The 23,173-nt window shown below is 46.9% G+C and overlaps 2 protein-coding genes across 5 annotated transcripts in view; both read left to right on the top strand.

The window, feature by feature from the left end:
* Nucleotides 1–19,041, top strand: part of CLIP2 (CAP-Gly domain containing linker protein 2) — a 75,882-nt gene extending 56,841 nt beyond the window's left edge. For 3 of the 4 annotated variants that reach the window (XM_021551041.3, XM_021551039.2, XM_021551040.2), the window contains exons 9-17: nt 2,462–2,566; nt 4,089–5,033; nt 7,482–7,539; nt 8,561–8,644; nt 9,051–9,207; nt 9,636–9,795; nt 10,716–10,901; nt 14,628–14,690; nt 15,066–19,041. In XM_021551041.3, coding sequence (XP_021406716.1) covers nt 2,462–2,566; nt 4,089–5,033; nt 7,482–7,539; nt 8,561–8,644; nt 9,051–9,207; nt 9,636–9,795; nt 10,716–10,901; nt 14,628–14,690; nt 15,066–15,077 — 1,770 coding nt within the window. In that variant the 3' untranslated portion in view covers nt 15,078–19,041. The remainder of the gene's footprint in view (nt 1–2,461; nt 2,567–4,088; nt 5,034–7,481; nt 7,540–8,560; nt 8,645–9,050; nt 9,208–9,635; nt 9,796–10,715; nt 10,902–14,627; nt 14,691–15,065) is intronic. The other variant, XM_021551042.2, reaches the window with a different exon arrangement.
* An 87-nt stretch (nt 19,042–19,128) lies between these two features.
* RBBP6 (RB binding protein 6, ubiquitin ligase) lies at nt 19,129–21,664 on the top strand. The gene is made up of 2 exons (XM_077787482.1): nt 19,129–20,951; nt 21,187–21,664. The coding sequence occupies exons 1-2, from the start codon at nt 20,594–20,596 to the stop codon at nt 21,258–21,260; spliced, it is 432 nt and encodes a 143-aa protein (XP_077643608.1). The 5' UTR covers nt 19,129–20,593; the 3' UTR covers nt 21,261–21,664.
* The last annotated feature ends 1,509 nt before the right edge of the window (nt 21,665–23,173 follow it).

Genomic DNA, 23,173 nt, shown 5'->3' with positions numbered 1-23,173 from the left:
GATTCACACACTAGAGTTAATTCTCACCTTCCTGCTTTTTTTGTGGAGACAGTTAAGCTTTCCAGAAGCAAGTAATTAACTTAGAGAAAAAAATGTGTTGGTGGCCTGAAGGTACAGATGAAGGTTTTGTACCTCTGATAGAGCAGCTGTGGATTTAGCCTTGAAATGTAGTTATGAATTCAGCCCAGTTTTGATCCTGGTTGGCAGCTGAAGCTGTAGTGATTTGGGAGATGAAAAACAAATGCAGGAAAAGCTTTCAAGAGCTTAGAAATATGAAAAGCTAATGCAGGCAAAGCTTTCAGGAAAGCCTTCTTGTGGTGGAAAACCATGGTTTACAGGAAATATTATCCTCATCAAGGAACTCTCTCATGCTCATCTCCTGGATCCTGCAGCATGCTTTGAATGCCAGTGAGAACTTGGTTTATAATTTGTGAACAGTAATTTAAGGCTAATAGCTGCAAGTAAATGTGAAGTTCATATCTGGGCTTCCTCAATGTGCAAGAAAATTTTGGATTTGAAGTTCTTACTCATACTGGCTAGTACTAGCAAACCAACTTACATAGAGTAATACAGGATTGAATGTAAATCTAAGATTTAAGGACTGTAAAACAGTTAATCTAATTTTTTCTAATGGTTTTTTGTTTGATTGGGTTTTTTCCTCTATTTTCATATGTTTTTCCAGAGTTGGAAAATAGCAGGATTAACAGATACTGAGCAAGAATATCAGGTGGGACTGAGAGCTTGACTGGGCACTTGTGTTAACCTCAGGAGCCTGGAGAGAATCTCCTTGAGAAGTCCAGAGATGAGTTTTGTAATAGATCAGCACCTTCAGTAGCAAATACCTGATGTGCTGCCACCAGTTAGTTAATTGGTATCAATGGGATATTTATTCTTTTTAGTAAAATCAATCCTGGAGCTCCCTCTCGAGATGTGAATCTTAGGGCTTTACAGGGAGCAGAATTAATTTTATTTAACTTATTAATTTATTAAATGCCTCTTTTTTTTTTTTAAATTAGGATGCAGTAAGTCAGCTTTTACACTTAAGTTATATAATTTGGGGTTTTGATAATATTTGGGCTCTTGAATCCACATCTTTTTCTCCCCTCTTTCAGGGGACATAAAATAGGGGCACATAAAATATAGAGCCATCTGAAATAAATGCCACTTATGTCACCATCTATGAATACATGTACAATGATATTTTGCAAGCATAAAACACGGATTGTTTCTTAAACTTCTGTTTTTATAATTTGTACACAACTAGTCAAGCCTTGCTTTATTGTAGGGAAGGGCAGAAAATCCTTAAAACTGGCTCTAATAGAAAGAGGGGGGAAGCAAATAATTATATGGAAAATGAAGGGAGGAAAATTGGATAAAAAATGGTTCTGAGGAGGTTTGCTTGCTTTTTGCTAGATTAATTTTTTAACTTGATAGATTAATTAAGTTTAATTCTAAAGAAAATGTGGATTTTGTAAGCTAAAAAAATGTGAAGGCCACAGTGTGCATGCACCTTCCCATGTCTCCTCTCCTCTTTTATTTATAGGGAATTTTACGTGATATTACAGTGGTGGTTGTGGAGTGCTGAGCTTTGCCACCAAGTGCAGATTTGTGGTCCTTCAGCTTTAAAAGTGAAAGGCACTGAAGCAACGCCCAGTGCTCCTGGATTTGGGTAGATAACATTAACTTCTTGTGCTTAGTTGAATCATTTATCAAAAAACCCCCAAAAAACTCTTGAAAACAAACCACCACCCAACCAACCAAAAATCCCAAAACCAACCAACTGAAAAAGTTCTGTTTTCTTGGGCCAAAATTAGTGAAGTCTTACTGTACAAAAGTCACTTTGAAATTCATGTCAGGCCTATTCAAACTCAAAGCACTGATTTATAGAGCAGATTGGGATCTCAATTCCCTGATCTCTTCAGTGCAGTGTATATTTTGTTTTACAGCATGCCATGTACAGTGTGACCTCGGGGTTTTTCCCACTTAGTGTAGGATTCACATTGTGTCCAGAGCAAAAAGAGGAGGGGAACTTCCAACTCTTTTCAGTCTACTTTGTGATTCTTCTGGAGGAAAGATGTGGAGAATCATTGCAAGGTCTTTGCATTCTCACTGTGTACAAGGGCCTTGTACTGGTGGGAGTTTTGCTTTTTAGGAAGTGTCTTCAGCTGATGCAGGAAGACACTGGAGCAGGTTTCTAGTGCAGAAGGATGTTCTCCCATCACAGATTCAGTTTTCCTGTGAAGAGCCACTACGAGTACCATGTAAAATCCTGTAGGGACCGTTTTTTTTTTTCCATTTGGTTGGATTTTTCCTCCTTGTTTGGGTTTTTATTCTCTTCCTGCTGTGAACGGCCTTTCCTTGTATGCTGGAGATGATGTTGCAGCCTTCTCTCTCCCCCTCTTTCTCTCTCTCCCTTCCCTACTCCCATCTCCACTGTTCTTTTTTCTCTCTGTGTGACCAGACTCAGACGCAGTTGGAGCATGCCCGAATTCGGGAGCTCGAGCAGAGCCTGCTGTTTGAGAAGGCACAGGCTGAAAAACTCCTCAGAGAATTAGAGGACACCAGGGTAATGCACCCTCGCTCGCCCTGCCTGCAGACAGCGCTTGCACTGCCCTGGTGCTCATGATGCCTTGCTTTGGGTTTCTTTCTTTTGGTCTTTGTGGGGTTGATGGATTTTGGCTTGAACTTAAGCTTCCTTGATTTTGTTTGTTTTTTATTTGCTCTCTTTCCCACAAATAGTAGTATAATATGATTTCTAGCTTTGCTTCTCTTCTGGGGAACTTGTTTCTCAGATTGAGTTTGCTTCTCTGCCCCACACCACCATCTGACACATGAGCTCTTACAATTCATTTTTCAATTAACATATCCCAATAATATTCACACCCTGCACAATTCATTCTGCCTCGAGCCCTCCCCCAGGCTGTCAGAGGAAATAACATTGCAGTCAACATTCCAGTCTCCCCTGCCAGTTGTGGGAGCTGCCATCTGAACTGGAAGGTACTAGTGGATGCAGGTGGGCCCACTCTGATCCTTGGCTGTGCCTGCCACGGGACAGATTGCCCAGAGGAATCCTAAAAGCAGCCAGATGTGGAAAGGGCTTTTTCATGCTACTGTGGTGTGGGAAGCAGCAAACTTGCTGCAGTGAGCAGTAATGGGTGTGAGAGCTGTAGAAAACACAAATGCGAGGGTCTCCAAAAGATCTGGACGGTTTGAAGCCCCCTGTGCCCATCTAAAATAATGACCACCAGCTAATGACCATCAGCTCCTGGGCTGATGGCTGCTGGGCAAATGGCAATTGAAATGAAGTGAAATTGATTTCTTGGAGTTTGGTTTCCTTGTTTCTTCTGCTTTTTTCTAATATTTCATCCTTTTCTCCATCCATAGTGGCAGCACCCTGTACTCCCTGTGACTTGCAGGGAGCTCAGCCCTGCCAGGTTACATTCAGATGGCAAAACATGGATCCATAGCCCTTAAGCTCAATGTTTACCATGGCCAGATTTATTGTCTTGCATCCTCTAGCCTCCTTTGTTATTATGACTTTGCTAATAAACTCTACCAAGTACTCATATGTAAAAATCCCTTTTCCTTTTTACACAAGGGTAAACAAATTCTGTTACAGAAGAGAGGTCTGCAGGCTGAGGATTGCTGAGCAATAAAGGAAACATGATATGCTTAATGCTGGTTTCAATGCTTGTGAAATTCCTGCATGTGCAGTCCCATCTCCTCTGTGCATCATCTGGCAAGATGCCTGGTCTGGAAACATAATGCCCTTCCAGGACATTATTTTTCATAAACCACTGTTGCTCCCTAGTGAATTTCAAGGGTTATTTCCAAGGTGTTTTTCTGTGGAAAGCAAGAGGTTTGTATTAGGAAAAATAAATTGCAATTGGCACAGGCGTAACTGTGAGCTGTCAGTGCTGGTTACCCTGGTGCAAAACCAGGCTCAGGTTGGAGGGTACCAGGTGTCCTTTACCTCTTCATGTGAACTTTGACTAACGTGCTTTGGATTTATTTCCACTGGAGAACGCTTATTACGGGAAGGTGTGGCCATGGGAGATGCACTGACCTTGTGTTGTGTCGTGTTGCAGTTGACCACGGTGGCGGAGCAGTCCAGGATCCTGCAGCTGGAGGAGGAGCTGAGCCTGAGGCGCAGCGAGGTGGACGAGCTCCGGCAGTGCCTGCAGAGCTCCCACCAAGCAGAGAGCCCCGAGCACAACCTGGGCTTGCAATCGGAGGCTCTCCGCTTGCGGGATCAGTTGCTGTCTGCCAACAAGGAGCACCAGAAGGAGAGCAGCCAGCTGAAGGAGAAGTACGAGAAGACACTAAAGAAGTATCAGCAGGAGATGGAGAAGCTGAAATCTGTCAATGAGAAGTACTCGCAGGAGATCGTTGACCTAAAGCATAAAGTTCAGCAAGCCACTAACGAGAACATGGGGCTCATGGACAACTGGAAGTCCAAGTTGGACACGTTAGCTTCTGACCACCAGAAGTCTCTGGAGGACCTTAAAGCCACGCTCAACTCAGGTCCTGACACCCAGCACAAGGAGATTGTGGAGTTGAAGGCAGTGGTGGAGAGTATAAAGTTGGAGCACCAGCTTGAGTTGGAGAACCTGAAAGCAAAGCACGACATTGAGACAGCTGTCCACATAAAGGAGAAAGAGAGTCTCAAACTGAAGCTGCAGGAGGCTTTGGACGAAGTGGAAAAAAGCAACAGCAACTGGAAAATGCAACTGGAAACCAAAAGCAGTCAGCACCTTCTTGAGCTCCAAGATGTGAAGGACAAGTGTCGAGACGCTGAGCTGAGGGTGCATGAACTGGAGAAACTTCATGGTGAATATACAGATCAGACAGAAGCAATAGCTTTCTTGAAAGAGCAGATATCTTTGGCTGAAAAGAAGATGTTGGACTATGAAACATTACAGAAAACAGAAGCCCACAGCAAACAGGAAATCCAAAGATTACAGGAAAAAGTGCTTGTCTTAGAGAACAAGCTGCAGTCCATGGAAGCCCTGCATCCTTCTCAGCATGCAAATGTATGATTTTAGGGTCATTTTGCTTGTTTATAATCACTGTTGGTAACTCCTCAGCCATTGCCTTGTGCAGCTTTCTGAGGCTTCAAATATCTGGATGTTTTTTTCTTCCACTCACAGTGTTCTTTCTGCACTGCATCTCCATGCTGAAGGTGTCTTTCTAGAAAGCCAGGACAGTGGGACAATTAGGAAAAAGGAGCAAGTGGGGCCACACCTGGGTTTGGAGGCTGCTGTGGCAGCAGACTAGGGCTGTCATGGTTTGTCAGGGTGGGCTCTCATCCTGAGCAAGCAGAGTTCTGGGCTGGAAAACCATCATTCCTGCAATGCAGTTGTGCTTCTCCAAGGAGCTGCAGCAGGCTTGGTGTGCTACTGGGCAGGACTCTTTGGGGGTGCTAGGAGGATAGGGTGGACAAAGAGTCAACCTTGCTCAGCACCTGGAGCAAGAGAGGTGCAGTGAATGGCTGAGCTGTGGGATGGGGTTGGGGGAGCAGGGCAGGGGCTTCACAGCCCAAATGGGAGACAGGGAAATGCTGATGTTGAGGGTTATAATGAAAAAGCTGCCAGCAAGGGTCAGAAGGGAACCAGGCTGGGGAAACAAAATGCTTGATTGAATATGAGACCAGGGAAGGCTAAAATAAAAGTAGTAATATGAAGGGGTCAATTTACTGTGGCCTTTGTGTCTAAGTAGTATTTTTTTTTTTTTAACTGTTTGCCACAGGATGCATCATCCTGCCATTGTGTGTGGCACAAGGAATCGTGGCTGGTTCTGCACTGTAGTGAGCAGGGAGATTGCTACTCATGGGGGGCTGGGCCCCTATTTGTGTTTGGATTTTGCATGAGGAATGAGGAAAAACCCAATTTACATCCTGTGGGGATGCAGCAAATTAAAAATAAGCTGTAAAATGTGCATATCTTAAGAATACCGTGTTGAAATGTCACTGGAGATGTAGTTTCTGTTCCAGACAGAGATGCCAATGGAATGAATTCAATGCCTGTGTTTAATTTCCCAATGTGAACGGCCCATTGAAACCAGCTGCACCTCCAGGGAGCAAAGTCAAGCCCATGAATTCCATGTTGTCTAAGTCAGAACTCCACACCTTTTAAATAGTCACACTGAGGACAATAGAGGCAAAGGCCAAGGAGGAATCTCCAGCATTAATAATGTTTGAAGGGTTGCTCCAAGATGTTCCACATAGTAAGGACAGTTGGGAACAATAAGTACAGCCAGGACCCTGGGAGAAAGGGATTATTATTACAACATGTAACACATGATAGCCAATATTCAAACAGGAATGAATGGAAAAGAAGAAGCTGGAGGCTTGTTCCAGAGCCCTTTAGATAAATGGAAGGGCTCTGGGGGATATTGATACTGGTTTAGAACCAGGGAAGTCCTGAAGTAATTATTTCAACTATGTGTCCATTAAAATCAGGAGAATATGGGAAGAAATGCATGGGTGAAAGCCTTTGAGTATCATGGGGCAAGTTCTATTTAAAACTGGCTTAGTTCATTTCAAGTGACTGCAGTATTCACTGTCCAAGTATTTTAAACAATCAAAGATGTCCTGTGACAGTCTTTCCTAGACCTTCAAGGGAGAGCCACAGCTGTGCTTCCCAGGAGCAGTTAAATAGTTTTTTCCATACCAAAAGTACATCAGGGAGCATATTTCTCCTCTGGAGGTTCTCCTGCTTCTGTTTGTCCCACAGCCCAGAGTTCAGAGAATTGACCTTGGGGCTCTTGACTGTGGTGGCCACATCAGCTGCTGGGTCTGGGCATGTGCTGAGGTCCCAGCAAAGGCTGCTGGATGGGAAGAGGTGTGAAGGGCTCAGCTGTGGCCTCTGCCACAGGAAGTTTGGCATTGGAAGCTCTCTAGTCTCTGGCTTTTCATTGCAATATTGAAAAGAGGGTGGGGGAAAAAAGCAGAATTCCCTGTATGGATATAGCATTTGCTTGTTACTATTTTTATGAATGCATTAGTTCTCTAATAAATTATTATTTTATCAATGTTTTTATAACTTTGGGCACAGCTAGGTTCTGCAGAAGTTGAGGAACTTGTTGACTGGTAGGTCCCAAGCTGCATGCTGAGAGCATTTGCAGTTGGGTATTTGCTGTGATTGACCAGAGGTGCCTGGTCTGAGGGACAGCAGCTCCTCCATCACTCTGTGTGTGCAGAGCTGAACCAGAACTTGTGGGGAAAAACGGGAGCTCTGTTCCCTCCTGGGTGAATCCTGCTGTTTTCTCAGCTGTGGTTGTGTGTGGGCACTCTGGTCAGCCTCACTAGTACCTAGCTGGACAAGTGGCTCCTCAAAAAAGCCTTTATTTCCCCCTTGGGAAGGATGTAAAACATCCTAAATTAGATACCTTCTGCTTTGGATGGGGCTTTGTGGTTGTTAACTTTTGCTTATCTTTGGGTAAAGGGTTAGTTTATATCTTATATTTTACATTTATTCCAGATGATTGAGACTAATGATATTTCAGAAGAAAAGATAAAGATGAAGCAGACTATGGAAGGTATGAAGCTGCTATTTTTACCCTGTTCTAATGACTCGTGCACCTTCTCCTAACTTTCTGCTCTTGCAGGGATGGCTGCATGGCAGGGATTTAGGAAGACATTTCATCTGTCAAAATTTGCCAAACGACATTTGTTGTCTGGATTTGTTTTTTCCTTCTAATCAAGCTGAGCATATGCAGGGATGGATGTTTTTACCTGTGTTAGATACTCTCCATGCAGATGGTGCAGATTGGAGACAAATCTGGGGAAATAGATGCATTTCCATCTCATCACAGATTTTTACAGCAGGTAAAATCCAGACATTAAATGTTCTGTAGAACACATTCATGTTACACCCCATCCCTGGTAGTGCCCAAGGCCAGGTTGCACAGGGCTTGGAGCAGCCTGGGACAGTGGAAGATGTCCCTGCCCAAAGCAGGGGTGTGGAACAAGATGATCTTTAAGTTATTTTCCAAACCAAATTATGTTTCTACACCAAATTCTTTGTTGATTGCCAGGTAATTCCTGCCTAGTGATGGCAGAGCTTAACTTGATCCAGCAGCCACTGCTCTGAATGGCCACCCAGTCCACATGTGCATTGTTTCCACACTGAATAAGCACAGAAAGATGCTCTGAAAACAGCCAGGTCAGATTTAAGCCACAAAAGGATCAGACTTCAGGTCTACAGCTGAGCATGGAAATGCATCAGTTCCAGAACACATTTCTTTTGAAACAGTCTCTGCCTTCCACTGTAGGAGGTGACACAAAGAAATGTGCTGAAAGTTCATTTTGGTTTTTTTTAATTAATGTTTTATTGCCTTTCCCCCCTCCTCCTTGGAGGTTGCTTTCCTAACCCTGTCTGATACAACTTCCCAGAGTGCATCCTAGCTCCAGGTGTGGTGAGATGCAGTCTCTGTGCCAACAGGAGTGTACCACCAAGGTGCCCACTGCACCCTGACCCATGCTGTGCACCTGACACCTTCCCAGTTAGCACAAAGCATTTTCCAAGCCTCTCATCCCTGTCTTTTCATTCCTGCACAGACCTCCAGGACAAGCTGAGTAAAAGAGACAAAGAGGTGTCATCCCTGGTGACCCAGACTGAAACTCTAAGGGCCCAAGTAAGTGGTAAGTTTCCCTAATCCAGTGTTGGTGGGAATGCAATGTTTCCCTGCTTGTCCTACAGCCTGGTGTTGAACAAAAGCCCAGAGCTGAAATAGGCTGTTGTAAAACATGCTGCTGCTGGTGTTTGAATGGCTATTGCTGTTAGAATTTAATTCAGGAACTGGACACAAACTGCAGCAGATATTAGTGTCCTGTGAGGGAGGGTTTGGGCTTGTTTCTGTGTAGAGCTAATGAAGCAGAAGTTGGTCAAGCTGGGTGTGTTGTTTCCAAGATCTCCCCTTAAGTCCAGCCAGTCAAGAGCTAATCAGGTCTATGGTTTTAGGAGTAGGAATTGGGAAAAGGCAAAAAGTAGGGATATAAGTAAAGGACTAAGTGACCTTTCTTCCCCTGAATCCTCTGCTTCTCATAGCTTTGGAAAACAAATGCAAAACAGCAGAAAAGAAGGCTGATTCAATATTCAAAGAAAAGAAAAGGTTGGAAACAGAACTGGAAGCCTTGACCAAGAAAACACATGATGCCTCAGGGCAACTGGTCCTGATCAGCCAGGAGCTGCTCAAGAAGGAGAGGTCAGTGTGCTGGTCTGGAGGACAGAGCTGCAGACAGAGGGGCTCTGAATATTCATGTTCTTTCTGGGTACTGTAATGGCCAGCAGAGAAACGTAGGGTTACACTGTTGAAGTCAGTTCTTTAGAGATGCTGATGTGTGAATTTGGTTTGAATTAGAGGCTGTGAGTTCTCAAAAGGCACTGCCCTTTCAGTGCTTGCCAGGAGCTGCAGGACAGCTCAGTTCAGTGTGGATGCTGAAGTCACCTACGAGGCGGCCGCGCTGCTCCCAGGCAGGGCTGGGCAGGTGCCAAAGTGGGACAGGAGAAGAGTGGTGGGAGTTGGCTCAGATTTGCTCACTGGCCGTTCTTTGGCTCTGCAGCAGAGGTGGGAGGGAGCCCGGCAGGGCTGCAGTGGTGTGTGGGCTCTGGGGATGTCTCTGTCTCTTGCAGGAGCCTGAACGAGCTGCGGGCCCTGCTGCTGGAGGCGAACCGGCACTCGCCGGGGCCCGAGCGCGACCTCAGCCGCGAAGTGCACAAAGCTGAGTGGCGTCTCAAGGAGCAGAAGCTCAAGGATGACATCAAGGGCCTTCGAGAGAAGCTGGTGGTGCTGGTGAGGGCACTAAAACCCATCCTGGGCATGGCAGCTCTGTACTGCTGAGGGGAGCGGGGTGGGGTGGGGGATCTGAGCCCTTCACTCTTGCTTCAGGTCTTTGTGTTTTCGTTTGTGCTGCTGAGCATCTGATGGGAATTCTCTTGACAGTGACGGAGCTGTGGCCTGGCTTAGCAGCAGCTCATTATGCAGCAAAGATATCCACATGTCATATGTCACAGAATACACAGAATATCCCAAGTTGGAAAAGCCACAAGGATCACCAAGTCCAACTGCTGGCCCTGCTCAGGACACCCCAACAATCACATCTGCCTGGCAGCATTGTCCAAAGGCTCCTGGAGCTCTGGCAACCTCAGGGCCATGCCCTCTGCCCTGGGGAGCCTGGGCAGTGCCCAGCACTTCACGCTCTGGGGGAAGAACCTTTCCCTGATCTCCATCCTGGACCTCCCCTGACACAGCTCCAGCCATTCCCTGGGTCCCGTCCCTGGTCACAGAGAGCAGAGATCAGTGTGTGCCTCTCTGCTTCCCCTCGTGAGGAAGTTGTAGCCTGCTGTGTCCTTCTCCAGTGTTTTTCTGTTCGCACAGGTTTTAGATCCATGGTTAAATAGGGCTACAATTTGTGGGAGAAACTGAAGGTCGTTCAGCCACCCCACGTGTTTTACATATTCTCTGATCCAAGAATAAGCAGTGTCCTTAAATTCCCGTGTACTTCAGCGTCCTCCAGTGGCTGAGATGTCAATAATTTATTTGAACTGCTGGGAACCAACTGGAGCTGCTTCTGGTCTCTTGATAACGAGCCGTGCTCTGCCGCACCTGCTGCTGAAATCAGCGTGGTTAGGCATCGTGTGGATTTCTACCATGACTTTCTGCAGCTGTTGGTTTTGATATAACATCTCCTGTTTTCCCTCTGGTGCCTTAAGGACAAGGAGAAGGCGGTGACGGACCAGCGGCGGTACTCCCTGATCGACCCCTCCTGCGAGTCAGAGGTGATCCGGCTGCAGCACCGGCTGGTCAGCACCGAGGACGTGCTGCGCAACGCGCTGGAGCAGGGACACCAGATGGAGAAGCTCATGGAAGCCATGAGGCTCTCCTCTGAGAAAACACAGGTACAACATCAGCAAACAGCCTTGCTTAGCCCTCATCAGTCTCCTGGTGTGGGAACTCAAAATGTCCCTCAGATGCTTTTTGAAGGTTCTGGGTCCAGGTCAAAAGCATTTGAGACCCTGGCAGGCAGCTGGAAACAGCTGTGATTTTGGGTTTGAGCCATGGAATGATTTACCAACCTTGCAGGAAGAACAAGAAGTCACAAAAGTTTAGATATTAGAGTAGAAGTAGTCACAAAATAAAGGAAAGAATTTTTAAGTGCTGTACAGGGGGGTTTTAAGTCCTGTACAGGGGGGGTTTGGTTTTGTACATGGGGGTCAGAGGTTTTAAGATGGATTTGGGATTTGGGCCTGCCCTGTCCTCCCTCTTTCTCCTTCCTTTCCTCCATGTTCTTGGTGATGTTGGCACTCACAGATTGGTTTAGAGTAGAAAGGCACCATTTAATATAGTAATAGGCATTGGGGAAAACTGTAACCATGTAACACGTAATGTACCATATAAAAGATAGAAAAGCACCATTTAATATAGGTAATAGGCATTGGGGAAAAACTGTGAACATGTAACACGTACCATATAAAAGACAGCAGCAGCCCTGGGCGGGGAGAGAAGAAGCAGTCGGGAGTCAGAGAGGATGTCAGGGTGTGTGTGTGCCTCTGCCTGAGCTGTGAGCAAACCACAGCAGCCTGAGGAGAAAATCTTTTAGATAACTTGCAATAAACTGCCTTGAGACCGAACAACAGAGACTGCTGAGCCTTTCTTTGGAAGCTCGGATTGGAGGAGAGACTTTTCCACCACACGGAGCCACCCCCAAGCTAGGGCGAGCTCCAGCACCCTGGCATCTGGCCCTGTGCTCAGGGGTGATAGCATCAGCTGGGTCGCTTCTTTGCTGGGAACAACCTAAGAAGGCCTTGATGTGCCAGATGGAGCCTAATGCTGTAAAATCCCTGCTAGCTGGTAATCACAGATCCCTCTGTGCTCCAGGGAATGGTTGCCAAACATGGAGTTTTGGGGAAAGTGCACTGCGAGTAACTGTTCTTTATGTGTACAGTATGTTCTGGCTCCATGTGTTTGTGACTCAGTGGTGAGGTTTTTCTGGCATCCCTCTTCTTTGAGAGATTTATCTGTGTGTCCCTAAGCAGAAACTTTGCAGGTGACTCTGGGAAAATGCTTTCTGTTTCTCTTACCAGCTCTCTTACCACCTTTGGTGTCTGATGTGAGTTTGCTGATGGACTGTTAATGTTGCCACTCCAGTTTCTGTTTTCTCTCCACAACTTCCTCAGATCTCCCTTTGTTTCTTCCGACTAAAGAAAAGCTGCTTCTGTTAACTGTATTACATCTTTTTTTATGCAACTGAAGGGTACAAATAGCTTGACTCTCAACATTTGGCTTTTTCATCTCATACCTGTGGAGTCTCAGCCCTCACCGATTCCTCCTGCAAGGTGACCTGCCCCTTGTGCCAAGCTTTGTGTTTCATGTCCTTGAATGTTCTTCCAGCTGTATTTTCTCTTGGGTCTGCAAATAGGCACTGTTTTTTGGAGCTCAGGTGCACTGTTATTTCTCTTATACTTGCTTATTTAAATTCTCAGCTGAAAAATATCTTTCTCTTGCAAGAATGAGTTACAACTGGCATTCAAGTAGACACTTTAGGGTAGTACAGAACAAGCCACTAGACACAGAATGCGCAGAGAATTTTTTTTTTTTTTTTCACTGATGCAGGTGCAGATACGCTGTGTTAGGTGATCTGGGGGGTTTCAAGCCTTCTCCTCCCACAACAGTCTCTTCTGGATACACTAAACACTATTTGCATTGCAGTGGTATGGGTATGGAGGTGGTCAGGAAGGTGCAAGGTAAAAACTGCAACCCTGAAAGATCTGCTGGCTCACTGAACATCTGTGTGTTGCACACATGTTCCTCTATCCTGCAGTGGAGCATCTGCCAGCACCAGGCAGGACTGATGGAGTTGTGCTGACATGTTTGTGGTAGTCCAGGATGTGTCATAATCCTGTCAGGACCTTCAGAATGACTTTTGCTATGTGTCAAATGCAAATGCATTGTGGTAGGGGAAAGTTGTTCTCTGTTTGCTTTAATGCACAGTCTCTTGAGAAAGGGAAATCTTCCCTTTTGCATTCCCATCTCTCCTTCTTCAGTTCTAGAAAATGACTAATCTCACCTGAAGTGAATTGGAATGAGGTCAGCTAAGATATCCCTCTATTAGTTTGTTACAATCATGCTTAAGAAAATGTAGAGACATGACAGAATAGCATTACGTCTTCAACTACAATCCAAGGTGCAGAGAAGCAGAGGATTACTGTGGGAAGGCAGGCTTCAAATTTCTGTTGATGTCAGGTTTTTTAAGTGCTATTTACAGGAAGGTCTGGATCAAAGCTTCCTAATTTTGGTTTGAAATCTGTGCACCCTTCCCCTTGTGAAGGAAAACTGTTAGCCAGGGGCTTTCAAGCTGAGGCTGAGGACATTGCTGGTCCAAACAAATTCTGCTGCTATAGTTAGGGGATTGATAGTTCTTCCCCAGAAGCCACATGCCCACTCTAACTCATTCTGCACCACCTTCCAACCTCCTGTGTCCTCTCTGATGGAAGCAGCTGTTGCCCAGCTATCTGCCTTGGCAGAAAGAAAACCTTTGCCTTCTTCTTGTGTTGGGAGATACCTGACCCACAGCTTTTCAGGAAATAACAAGGATTTGGTAGTCAGACTCTTTTCTTGAAGAGTTTTAGTGATTCCATCTGGGAGCCTTTTAATTTCAAGCAAATTGCACCACTTTGTTCATTATTGTGACCATGTTCTGAGACCAGACTTCAAGCCTGATTTTTGATATCAGCTGGCTGGTCAGTGCCCAGATTGGGTGAGCTGCAGACAATTGCCTGTGGTGGGACGTGCTGAGCCCTGGCACCAGCACTATTCTTGCCATCCAGGTAGGATCCACTGCCTGGCAAACAGCTCAGTCTCTTATCAGAGCTTAGTTTGAATTTCTGCCTGGTTTTAGTGATCAAGCTAAACCTCTGTCCTGTAGGGTTGATTCTGCACCTTCATGGTCCCAGTGAGGATGGAAACTGGGGCTCTTGGACCCTGCTGTCTTGTGTCCCCGCAATGCCACCAGCAGTTCACCAGCAAATGTGACTCTGATTGCCAAGGCCCAAGCACCCAGCACTGGGAATGCTGGGGCTTCAGGCTGCAGCTTTCTTCTCTTGCTTGCGCTGGCTGTACTATGTTTGGGAAGCTGAAGGGCCCTATACTACTCTTTAGAGAAACATTATAAATGTTTAAAAGTTCTTGTGCTTTTTAAAGATAGAACTGCCTGTCCGGGTTGCCAGACTTGTCCCCGGAGATGGGAAATGGGGAATGGCAAATGTTCTTTTCAGTGCTGGATGTTCAGTGTGCGCTGTGCTTTGCAGCTAACACTGCCCTTGGCTGGATTTGGTTTTTGGTATTTAAGAGGTGGGATGAATAGTGGGTCTGTGTCCAGGAGGAGCTTGGGGGATGTTTGGTAGCTGGGAGGGATGCAGTCTGGCACGGGGGGATTGAGCCAGGGTGCAGAGGGCAGGAAGATTCTTCCCAGGAGTGGGGTGGGATTTTTGCACCCTCCTTTCCTTGTGTGGAGTGGGCAGCTAAGGAAGGACAGGGCAGTCTTGCCAAATTTCAGTGTTTGTATGCAAGACCACCAGGATCTATGTCCCTCTTCACTAAGTGTTGTTGTCTGTTTTCCATTGCAGACTGTTGGAAATTCTGGGTCTGCTAATGGGATTCACCAGCAGGATAAATCCCACAAGCAAGAGGTAAGTTTTGAGCAGAATGTTGTTTAAAACAGTATCTGCTTCATGTGGTTTCTTGCCTGCTGTGGTGGGGACCTTACTAGAAACCCCTTGAAGCCATGGGGAAGGTGGTGGTGAGTGGCACACAGAGGTGCAGTCCAAGGGAGCTTCCCCACTGTCTCCTGGGTCAGTGCTGTGTCACACTTCTCCTGGCAGCCCCTGCTAGGACCTGCTCAGCCTCAGCTCTCTGCTGTCCCCTTTACATGGGTGGCATCTGTGGGACATGCTGTCCTGGCCTCCCACAGCAGACTTCATCTACCCATACTGGGCATTCTACTCTTCCAAAAAAAGCCTCTGTGCTTGTCCTCATTTTGCCTAACAAGATCTGTTTTCTTCTAGGAGAAGCTCTGATAGAGAAGAGGTGAAAAGGATCATTTCACGCCAGTATCAGCTCCTCTGCACAGTCAGGAAAAACAACACCACATCTGGCTTTAGCACCTCCAAAAGACCACACACAGTATTTTCACTTTAAAGCAGGACAATGTTTATAATGTACTAACTGATGTTATCAGGACAATCCCAGAGTCCAGTTTTCCAAGACAGCCATTGTTCCAGGAGGGAGCAGAAAGACCTCTCTGGGTTTGGTTTCTTACTTGTATTGGTTTTGACTGTGGAATTTGTATTGTTTGAGCTGCCCTTGTCCCACCAGCTGATGTGGTTTGGATGACAGCTGCCCTGACCTGTGGCTGAAGTGTCAGTGGGTCCCAGCAACCCCACAGGAGCTGCAAAGGGATTTGCCTGTGGTGTTCAAAGCATGTGCCCATAGGCTGCACCTTCCCACGGGGTCTGTCCCCTCCCTCTCACAAACCCTGGTGTCCTGAGGACCTGCACAAGTGAGTGAAACCTGCTGGGCTGATGATGTGAGGTTTGGGGACATGTTCCCCTCCTCCCTCTTGGAAGACATCACTGTTTAGAGCAGAGGCTGCACTTAGTTCTTGTATTATAGCATGTCATGGGAAATAATCCAGTTTCAGAGGGATATTTATTTTGTTTTTTCTCCCCTGCCATTTGGGGAAGAAGCTGTGGTGACTCTGAGTTTGGGGTCAGGCATACCTTGCCTGGGTGTAGTTGGCTTTTCTGCCTGCAGTGAGATCTCTGAGCAGGCCTGCTGAGCCCTGTGCCATAGCCCAGCTGTCCTGCTTGTCCCCCTCACTCCTGGGGGGTTCATGGGCTCTGTTTTGAGCTCAGCACTCCACAGATGCTGGATCTCAGCACTGCTGGCCTTGGAGCTCCATGCTGGGGTTAGTCAGTGCAGGACAGATGCATTGAACAAACAATTGTTCAATTGAACAGCTAACTGTGGTTGCCTGGTGCTTTCCAGAGCTGTCCTTGGCTCTTCAGTGTGATGCCCATCTCCTGCTACCCGAGATGGATGAGGTGAGGCTGCTGCTGTGAGCCTGACTTTGATGGCTTCAGCAATCCTCTCTGCATGACCTGAGTGTGAGTGTTTGGAGCAGAGGCAATCCAAGACCAGAGCACACAGCTCTTGTGTCCATACCAGCAGAGGATCTTGTTCCTTCTTCCCAAGGCTTTACTCTGACTTTGCACCATGGCTCCCAAGAGATAGTAGGGCAGAGGAAGGTGACAACATGCTCATAAAGGTGTGAAAGAGCCCAGCTGAGGTTGACTGACTCTTCAGTAGCACAGGGAATGGTCACAGCAATATTTTTCCAGGCTTCTCCCAGTTAGTGCCCAACTCCTCCAGTCTTCTTGTGCTATGATGGGGCATCTATGAAAGGAAAAGATGAGAGAGGAGCTTTGAGCCAGACCCCCAGCAGGTGAACATGATGGCACATCAGCTCCCTTGCTTTTTGCCCTGATTTCCCACAAAGTTGTGTCACTTTTTCTTAGTGGGTTGCCAGACTCCTTCTTTGAAGGATGGGCAGCCAGAAGCAGCCTGGGAAAGACCTGAACTTCATGACTGTAATTTTACCATGAGGAGGATGACACTGAATGCTTGACCCTTCTCACCTGATGCAGATTGGTGATCTCCTATCCTTCAGAGGAGGATGGAAGAGGAAGGGGAATTCAGAAAAATAAAGGAGGTCAGAAATCACAGCAGAAATCTGCACGTGGTAGCAGGAGGCAGAGCGTGGGATCGAACTGGCTGGAAATAATTAATGTAGGATTCCATCTTGCCTTGCGGAAGTGTTTCTTCAGCTCTTACAAATCACCAGAAAGATTGCCACATCTCTGCTTAGCTCTGGGAGTTTCCCAAGGGATTGTAGGAGTAGTCTCCAAAACCCTCCTGCTTGAATATTCATCTTCTAAGTGATTTTGGAAAGTCCCAGAGAGAGTTTTTGTTTGTTACAGCCCTCAATAGTGAATACCTCACGGCTATTTTTAAGAATTTAGGGCTGATGTTTCCCAAAATACTCTTGTTGCTGGATGGTCTCTGAAGCCATGTCTGCTGACTCTGTGGGCTTCCATGGCACTTGCAAGAGGAAGGTCCCATTCTGGTTTGTAACTTATTTTCCCTTATGGGTCTTCTAGTGACTTGTGACCAGCTGCCTTCACCTGCAGCAGAGATATCTGTGTTTTCTACCTCCTTTTGGCTCTGTACAGTGGGATCTCCTGGGAGTCCCTGTGGGGACCATGTATTTGGTTCTGTTGATCAGATCCAAAGTTGTCAGGCTGGAAGAGTCTCTGGCTTCTGCCTCTTCCCAGAGGCCATCGAGCGCAGCTCAGACCTGTGGCTTTTCCCATTCAGCTCGGGAGACAATGCAGAACAGGAACAGAGGGGATCAAACCAGGTTCAGAGTTAGTGCTGATGGTCTTCTCTGGCTGTAAATGACTGTGCTGGGCCCTGAGGATCAGCCAGGAGCTGTCGGCACTGCTTGGCTCTCTGTGCAGGCTCTGTGGTCACTGTGTTGCAGGGCTGAGGGTTGAAGCCCCCCACCCACTGGGGTGCAGGACCATGGCAACAGGATATTTGTGTGCTCATGTGGGCTTCAGCTCAGCCCTGTGTAAGGGGCCAGGGGGGGTTGCACTCACTCACTCACTTCCTCCCTCTCCAAAATTAGCTCAGGCTTCCCCAGGGCAGCAGCCTCTGGCTGCCCTTCTGAGGTGGTAAGAGACCACACTAGGGACAAACTTGGAAAGGACAAGGGGGAGATTCCCCATCCCCTCTATTTATTTGTAAGTTTAAGTGCTATTTTTACCTATGTGGTGGTGTATAACGTGCTTCACAATACTTGGTCCTACTGGCTTAGTTCTTTGGGAGAGTTCTGGGGCCCTGGAGCGGTGATGCGCCCTTGTCCCATTGTTGGTCTGGGCTGGTTCCTGTTTGTGCCTTCACTCCCCCTTTGGCCTCAGCCTTGCTCTTACCTCGATCCCCGAGAGCTGGGAAGGGAGGGCTGTGCTTTCCCCAGCCTGAGAATGCCATGCTGGTTTTCCATCTGGAGATGGGTCCTGAGCACTGGTGCAGGGAGGGGAGCAGGAGGTGACATGCAGCTGGAGCACGGGCTCCGAGGGAAGGAGCAGCCCCCACAACCAGTGGCATTACCCTGACAGTTAGTGATGCTTTTCTGCTGAGAGCTGAGCCCTTATCCACTGAAAAAAAACAGCCTCTGTGATGGACATGACTTAGTATTGAGTGATTTCTTCTTTGTTTCTCAAGACAAAAGGGGAAAAGAATCAGTCTTGCTTGGGAATGTCAGCTTTATCCCTCCTGCAGCATCCAGAGAGCTGGAGCAAGGGCAGCACCATGCTGGTGCCCTATGGAATGATGGTACCAAGCTGCCAGGGTGTTACAGCTCTTGGAATGACAGGTGCCAAGCTGCCAACTAAGGCCTTACAGCTCCTGCCTCCCCCCCAGCCACCAGCAGCTCCTCTGACTTGCAGTAGAAATGCAGAAGGGTTTCATTAAACAAAACAATGCAAATGGCACTGTAAAAGTCTTAATGAAAATTCCAATACTCTGTTATTCAGCAGCTTTAGCAGCTCAGCACTATCTGTAGGGAGTTATTAATACACTAAGATCCTATAGGCTTCCTGTAAGTTACCAGAAAAAAGATACTAGATGTATAAATGGATGATAACCTTTTACCCATACAGTATGTATTACAATTTTGTAGCTTAGTCATTTTTTGGCTATCAGATTTTATTAGTATGAGACAAAAAAGAAAAAAAAAAAAACCAAAAAAAGTTTGACTGCTAATGTCTATTTTGTTATTTGATTCATTTTCTTCCTCTGTACAAAAGCTGTACAAATCTGTCTGTGTAACTCCTCCACATCTGTATTCATGTACCATCCCCCTTGTCCTGGCTTGCTGGTGTGGTGAGCTCCTACTAAATAATAAACTCTGTGGCTGAAGTTGGGCATCCTGGGGTGTGTTCAGGGTGTTCTGCAGTGCACAAAGTATCATGAGCTGGAAGGGGTTTGGGCCACAGGGCTGTGGCCCTGTTCCCCCTGCCCTGACCCCCAGGTGATCTTGAGCCACCTGTGTTTGGGCTCTGCAAGTGCCTGGGAAGCTGCAGAGCTGTCCTGGGGATGAGCTGAGCTGGAGCACAGTGGCATTTGCTCTTGTGCACCCCATGCCAGAGGTGGGGACAGCCAAGCCCAGCACCATCTCCTGGCTGGGCAGCTCCTCCATCGAGTATCTCCCAAGCCTCAGAGTGGTTGTGCTATTTATTAATCCACAATTCTTTTCTGTCTGATTGTCTCCCCAGTCCCTCACTGACATATCCACAATGCACTGAGGTGAGGAGTGCTGCAGGGTGCTGTGCCAGACCCACCTCCCTGCACCTCAGCACTGATCCATCCTTGTTTGAGCAGTGCCACCTTCATTTTACATGGACTGTGATTGGATCATCCTCCTTCCTTCCAGGTCATCTACCACAGACCTTCAGAGTACATGGAAATGGGGAAGGCAGTGAATCAGTCCAGGAGCAGCTGCCACCCTCCAGCCCCTGCCTCTCTTGTCCCTGTGTTGCCACCATGTCCATATGGATGCTCTGAGCATCACGGAGTTACGCTGTTGCCCATGAGGCAGGACTGGACAGATTTATGCCAGGGCTCAGTGTTTTTTTCATGGTACGACCTCTCAGTTGGGAATTTCCTTGACTGCCTGTGGCATGTACCCTGCCCCAGCACTGCTCATAGAGCAAGGGAACATCCATCTCCTACTGCCATGTTTCCCTGCATCCAGGGGCTGCAGCTCCTTTATAGAGACGTATTGCTAACTGCTTAAGATACAGGGAAAAACTGGAATAATTTTCCCTTTGACTCCTGGCTCTTGCTTTTCCTGGATTTAAAATTCTTCTCTACCAAGATTACCTGAAAGTTTTAAATTCTTTTCAAGAGCAGGTGAGGTTTGTAGGTGCTGTTTTTATTCCAGAAAAAATTACATGTGCCTGATGACAACACCGTGAAAACTGTCCATGCAGCCTTATCCCAGAGCTGTAACAGAGGCTGTGCAGATACCCCTGATATCCCCTGATTTATTTTTTTCAAGGTAGGTAAGGCATTCTTGTCTCTCCAGCAGCTCCCTGACCCTGTGCAGTGCAGGGTCTTGGGAGTGAAAGGGTTAAAAGCACTGTGCCTAGACATATTTGGGCAAGAATAAGATATCCTGTAACCACTATAGGAGCTACCAAATTTTAGCCACAAGCTAGACACCCAGGATGTAACTTGGCAAGAAATAGGGAATAGAACTTGAAAAAATGAAGAACGGAGCTGGCTGAAACCAGTGAGAAAATTGCTGAAACAGCCAACAAGAGACTGCACATGCCTAGAGGAGAAAGGTGAAAAGGGCACGGCGATAAACACATCTAGCCTTCATCAGAAAGGACAGTTGAGGAAGACATGGGGCCTTCCTCAGTGCCACCACCATGGTGGCTGTGCCTGTGCTCCGGCTGTGCTGAAGATGACAGTCCTCTTGAGCAGAGCTCTGGGGGTTCCATGGCTCCAGGCCACCACACCACGAGGTCACAATGCTCTGGGTGGGTGCCCAGTGCTTGTGGCAGCGCCGTGGCTTTGTCCTGGCTGCCCTGGGCAGCACAGCGAGGCAGAGGTGCCCCAGCCACCCCAGCCAGGTCAGGGCTGGGACTGTAGAGCCATGTCCAGTGTCCACTACAAGTTCTCCTCCAAGCTGAGCTACGATGTGGTCACATTTCGTGGCCCCAGCATCTCTGTGGGTGACCTCAAGCGTCAGATCATGGCCCGCGAGAGGCTGAAGGTGGCCAACTGCGACCTGCAGATCCTCAAAGCTGAGACCAGTGAAGGTGAGTGGGACTCGGGCCCCGGGGCCATCCAGGGGCAGCGGTGCTGATCAGCCACAGGCTGTGTGTGGAGCCTGCTCTGCCCTGGGGACAAAAGCCAGGGCGGAAAAACACAGTGGTGCATACAAAACTGGCTTTTACAGCTCTCAAGGGATTCTGTGATGTGCCATGTCATTCCGTGTTCATATCCATTCTTCTCAACTGACTCATACTTTTTCTGCATTTGTGCTGTTCTCAGAATACTCTGATGATGCACAGATCCCAAAGAATGTCTCTGTGATTGTGAAGAGAGTCCCAGCTCGAGCTATGTGAGTATCTATAAAGCACTACATTCCCTGTCAGGGATGCCAGGGTGTGAACTTCTTTTCTGGATATGGGTTTGCAGAGGCACTTGCACTGCATCTGGTCAAAGCTGCTGTTAATTTCCTTTTTCATGGGGTAGATTTTAATGTACCTGCTCCAAAGCAGACTCACACTGTTAGGCTTGTGGGGACATGGGGTTCAAACTCCAACACTGGTAAATCCTAAGGTGGTTCTCTTGGCTTTGTTCTTGGGATGATTGGGCTGAGAGCCAAGTCACAGATCCTGTTTCCTTCGCATGAGGAGATTTCAGATTGTATGTGTTTGTTTTTATTGGCTTTATAGTAATGACAGGTACACACTGTAACAATTACATATTATTAGAAATAAACTTTTAATGTGTTCCCATCTGAGAAGAGTCTGGTTATCAGTATTCGACTCCTTCTTGCACTGGGGAAAGTGGGTTTGGGGACTGTGGGGTATCTGGCAGGTATCTTGCACCCAAAATTTGGGGCTTTTACACCCTGTCTGTAGAAGAGAGACCAAGAATTCTGGACTCCTCAGTGTTGTGCTTCTAAAACATGGCTTTGGTTTGGGGTTAATACAGATGCTTCATGCTGCCCTGTCACAGCATCCTCCCTTTCGGGCTGGATGGCCCTCCCCTGGTGTTGTGGTGCTGCCCTGCAGTGAGAGGATGGATGCTGGCAGTACTCAGATCCCATCAGTTCCTGTGTGTGACGGTCACGAGACAATGGCTGGGCAGCTGTAGTGATGGCAGTGGCCCAGGCAGACGAGCTTTGTGTCCCTCCAGCTGGAAACATGGCAGAAATATCTGGCAGAGTGGCTGATGTGTGGGAGGGATGAGGATCTGCTGTCACAGGGGTTGTGTGTCTGATTCCTGAGGACCTGAATCAGACACAGATCACTGATTATGTGGAATCTCAGTGAGTTTGCAAATGTAATAAATAGCTCCCAAAATATTGTTGCATTTTCAAGATCACCTGAAAGGAAATTCTGCCAATTAAGTCTCTTTTTTTTTTTTCCCCCACAGAGCTCCTAAATTGCACCAACCCATAGGAAAGGCTTCCAGGTGACCTTTCTACCAGTATTTGTAATCACTGTAGCATCTGTAACACACTGGGCACTTGGCCCTGTTGTGGTTTAAGGATGGCAGAGATCTGAGGGCTTGGGATCCCACAGAGAAACACCACTCTGGAGACAGAGCTGCTGGCACTTCTGGTATTGCTTTGGCAGAGGAGGGATTATTTTTCACTGAAAGAAACCTGCACTCCTGAGCACTCGGACTGTCACTGTTTTAGCTAATTACACTCCCGTGTAACTGGTGACACCGTAGAAATGAGATTTTGGGGCCTTGTTTTAGTTGCATTGAAGGTATCAAGAGAGAGGAGTTTATGAAGACAAATTTCCACATTCACTCAAAATGGTTTGAGGTTCAGGTATTCTTGTCAGTTTTCACTGCTTGATGCTGGGTCCAAGCGCTTAATTTTAAGTTCTGATCAAATCTGTTTCTTCTGCCAGGAACCAAAATGAGCCAGTGAGGGAAACATCCAAGGCAGTACGTAAAACCCCAGCCTCACACTTCTTCCTACACACTGCACTTCATTCTAAACAGTGCAGCCTTGTATTAATTTTCTGGACATTGAACTTGAGTATGGTTTAATTCTTTTGTGAACAGATTTCTGACTCTTCTGCCCCTCTTTCTCTGGCCCAGCTCATTAAGGTATAGAGATATTCTTTGTCAAATACTTGAAGAAAATAATTTTTTTAGTCTTTTAAAATCTTGCACTGTGATCTATAGCTGGATAATTGTGGTAATGTGATCAAAACTGTATTTTTAGTAATTTAAAGTGTTTATTGTAAGTTTAAAATGCATGTATGTTGTGATGCTATCCCAGAAAGAGAAG

This window comes from Lonchura striata, chromosome 20 (assembly GCF_046129695.1).
Source record: "Lonchura striata isolate bLonStr1 chromosome 20, bLonStr1.mat, whole genome shotgun sequence".
NCBI classification, from domain to species: Eukaryota; Metazoa; Chordata; class Aves; order Passeriformes; family Estrildidae; genus Lonchura; species Lonchura striata.
Note: the sequence above shows the minus strand (reverse complement) of the source record. Positions and strands in the feature narration are given on the sequence as shown.

Excerpts from the sequence above, each read along its gene's own strand:
- RBBP6 (XM_077787482.1), top strand. The coding sequence starts at position 20,594 with ATGACAGTCCTCTTGAGCAGAGCTCTGGGGGTTCCATGGCTCCAGGCC. Across the intron at positions 20,952-21,186 it reads CAAAGCTGAGACCAGTGAAG|AATACTCTGATGATGCACAG; the intron begins GTGAGTGGGACT and ends TGCTGTTCTCAG.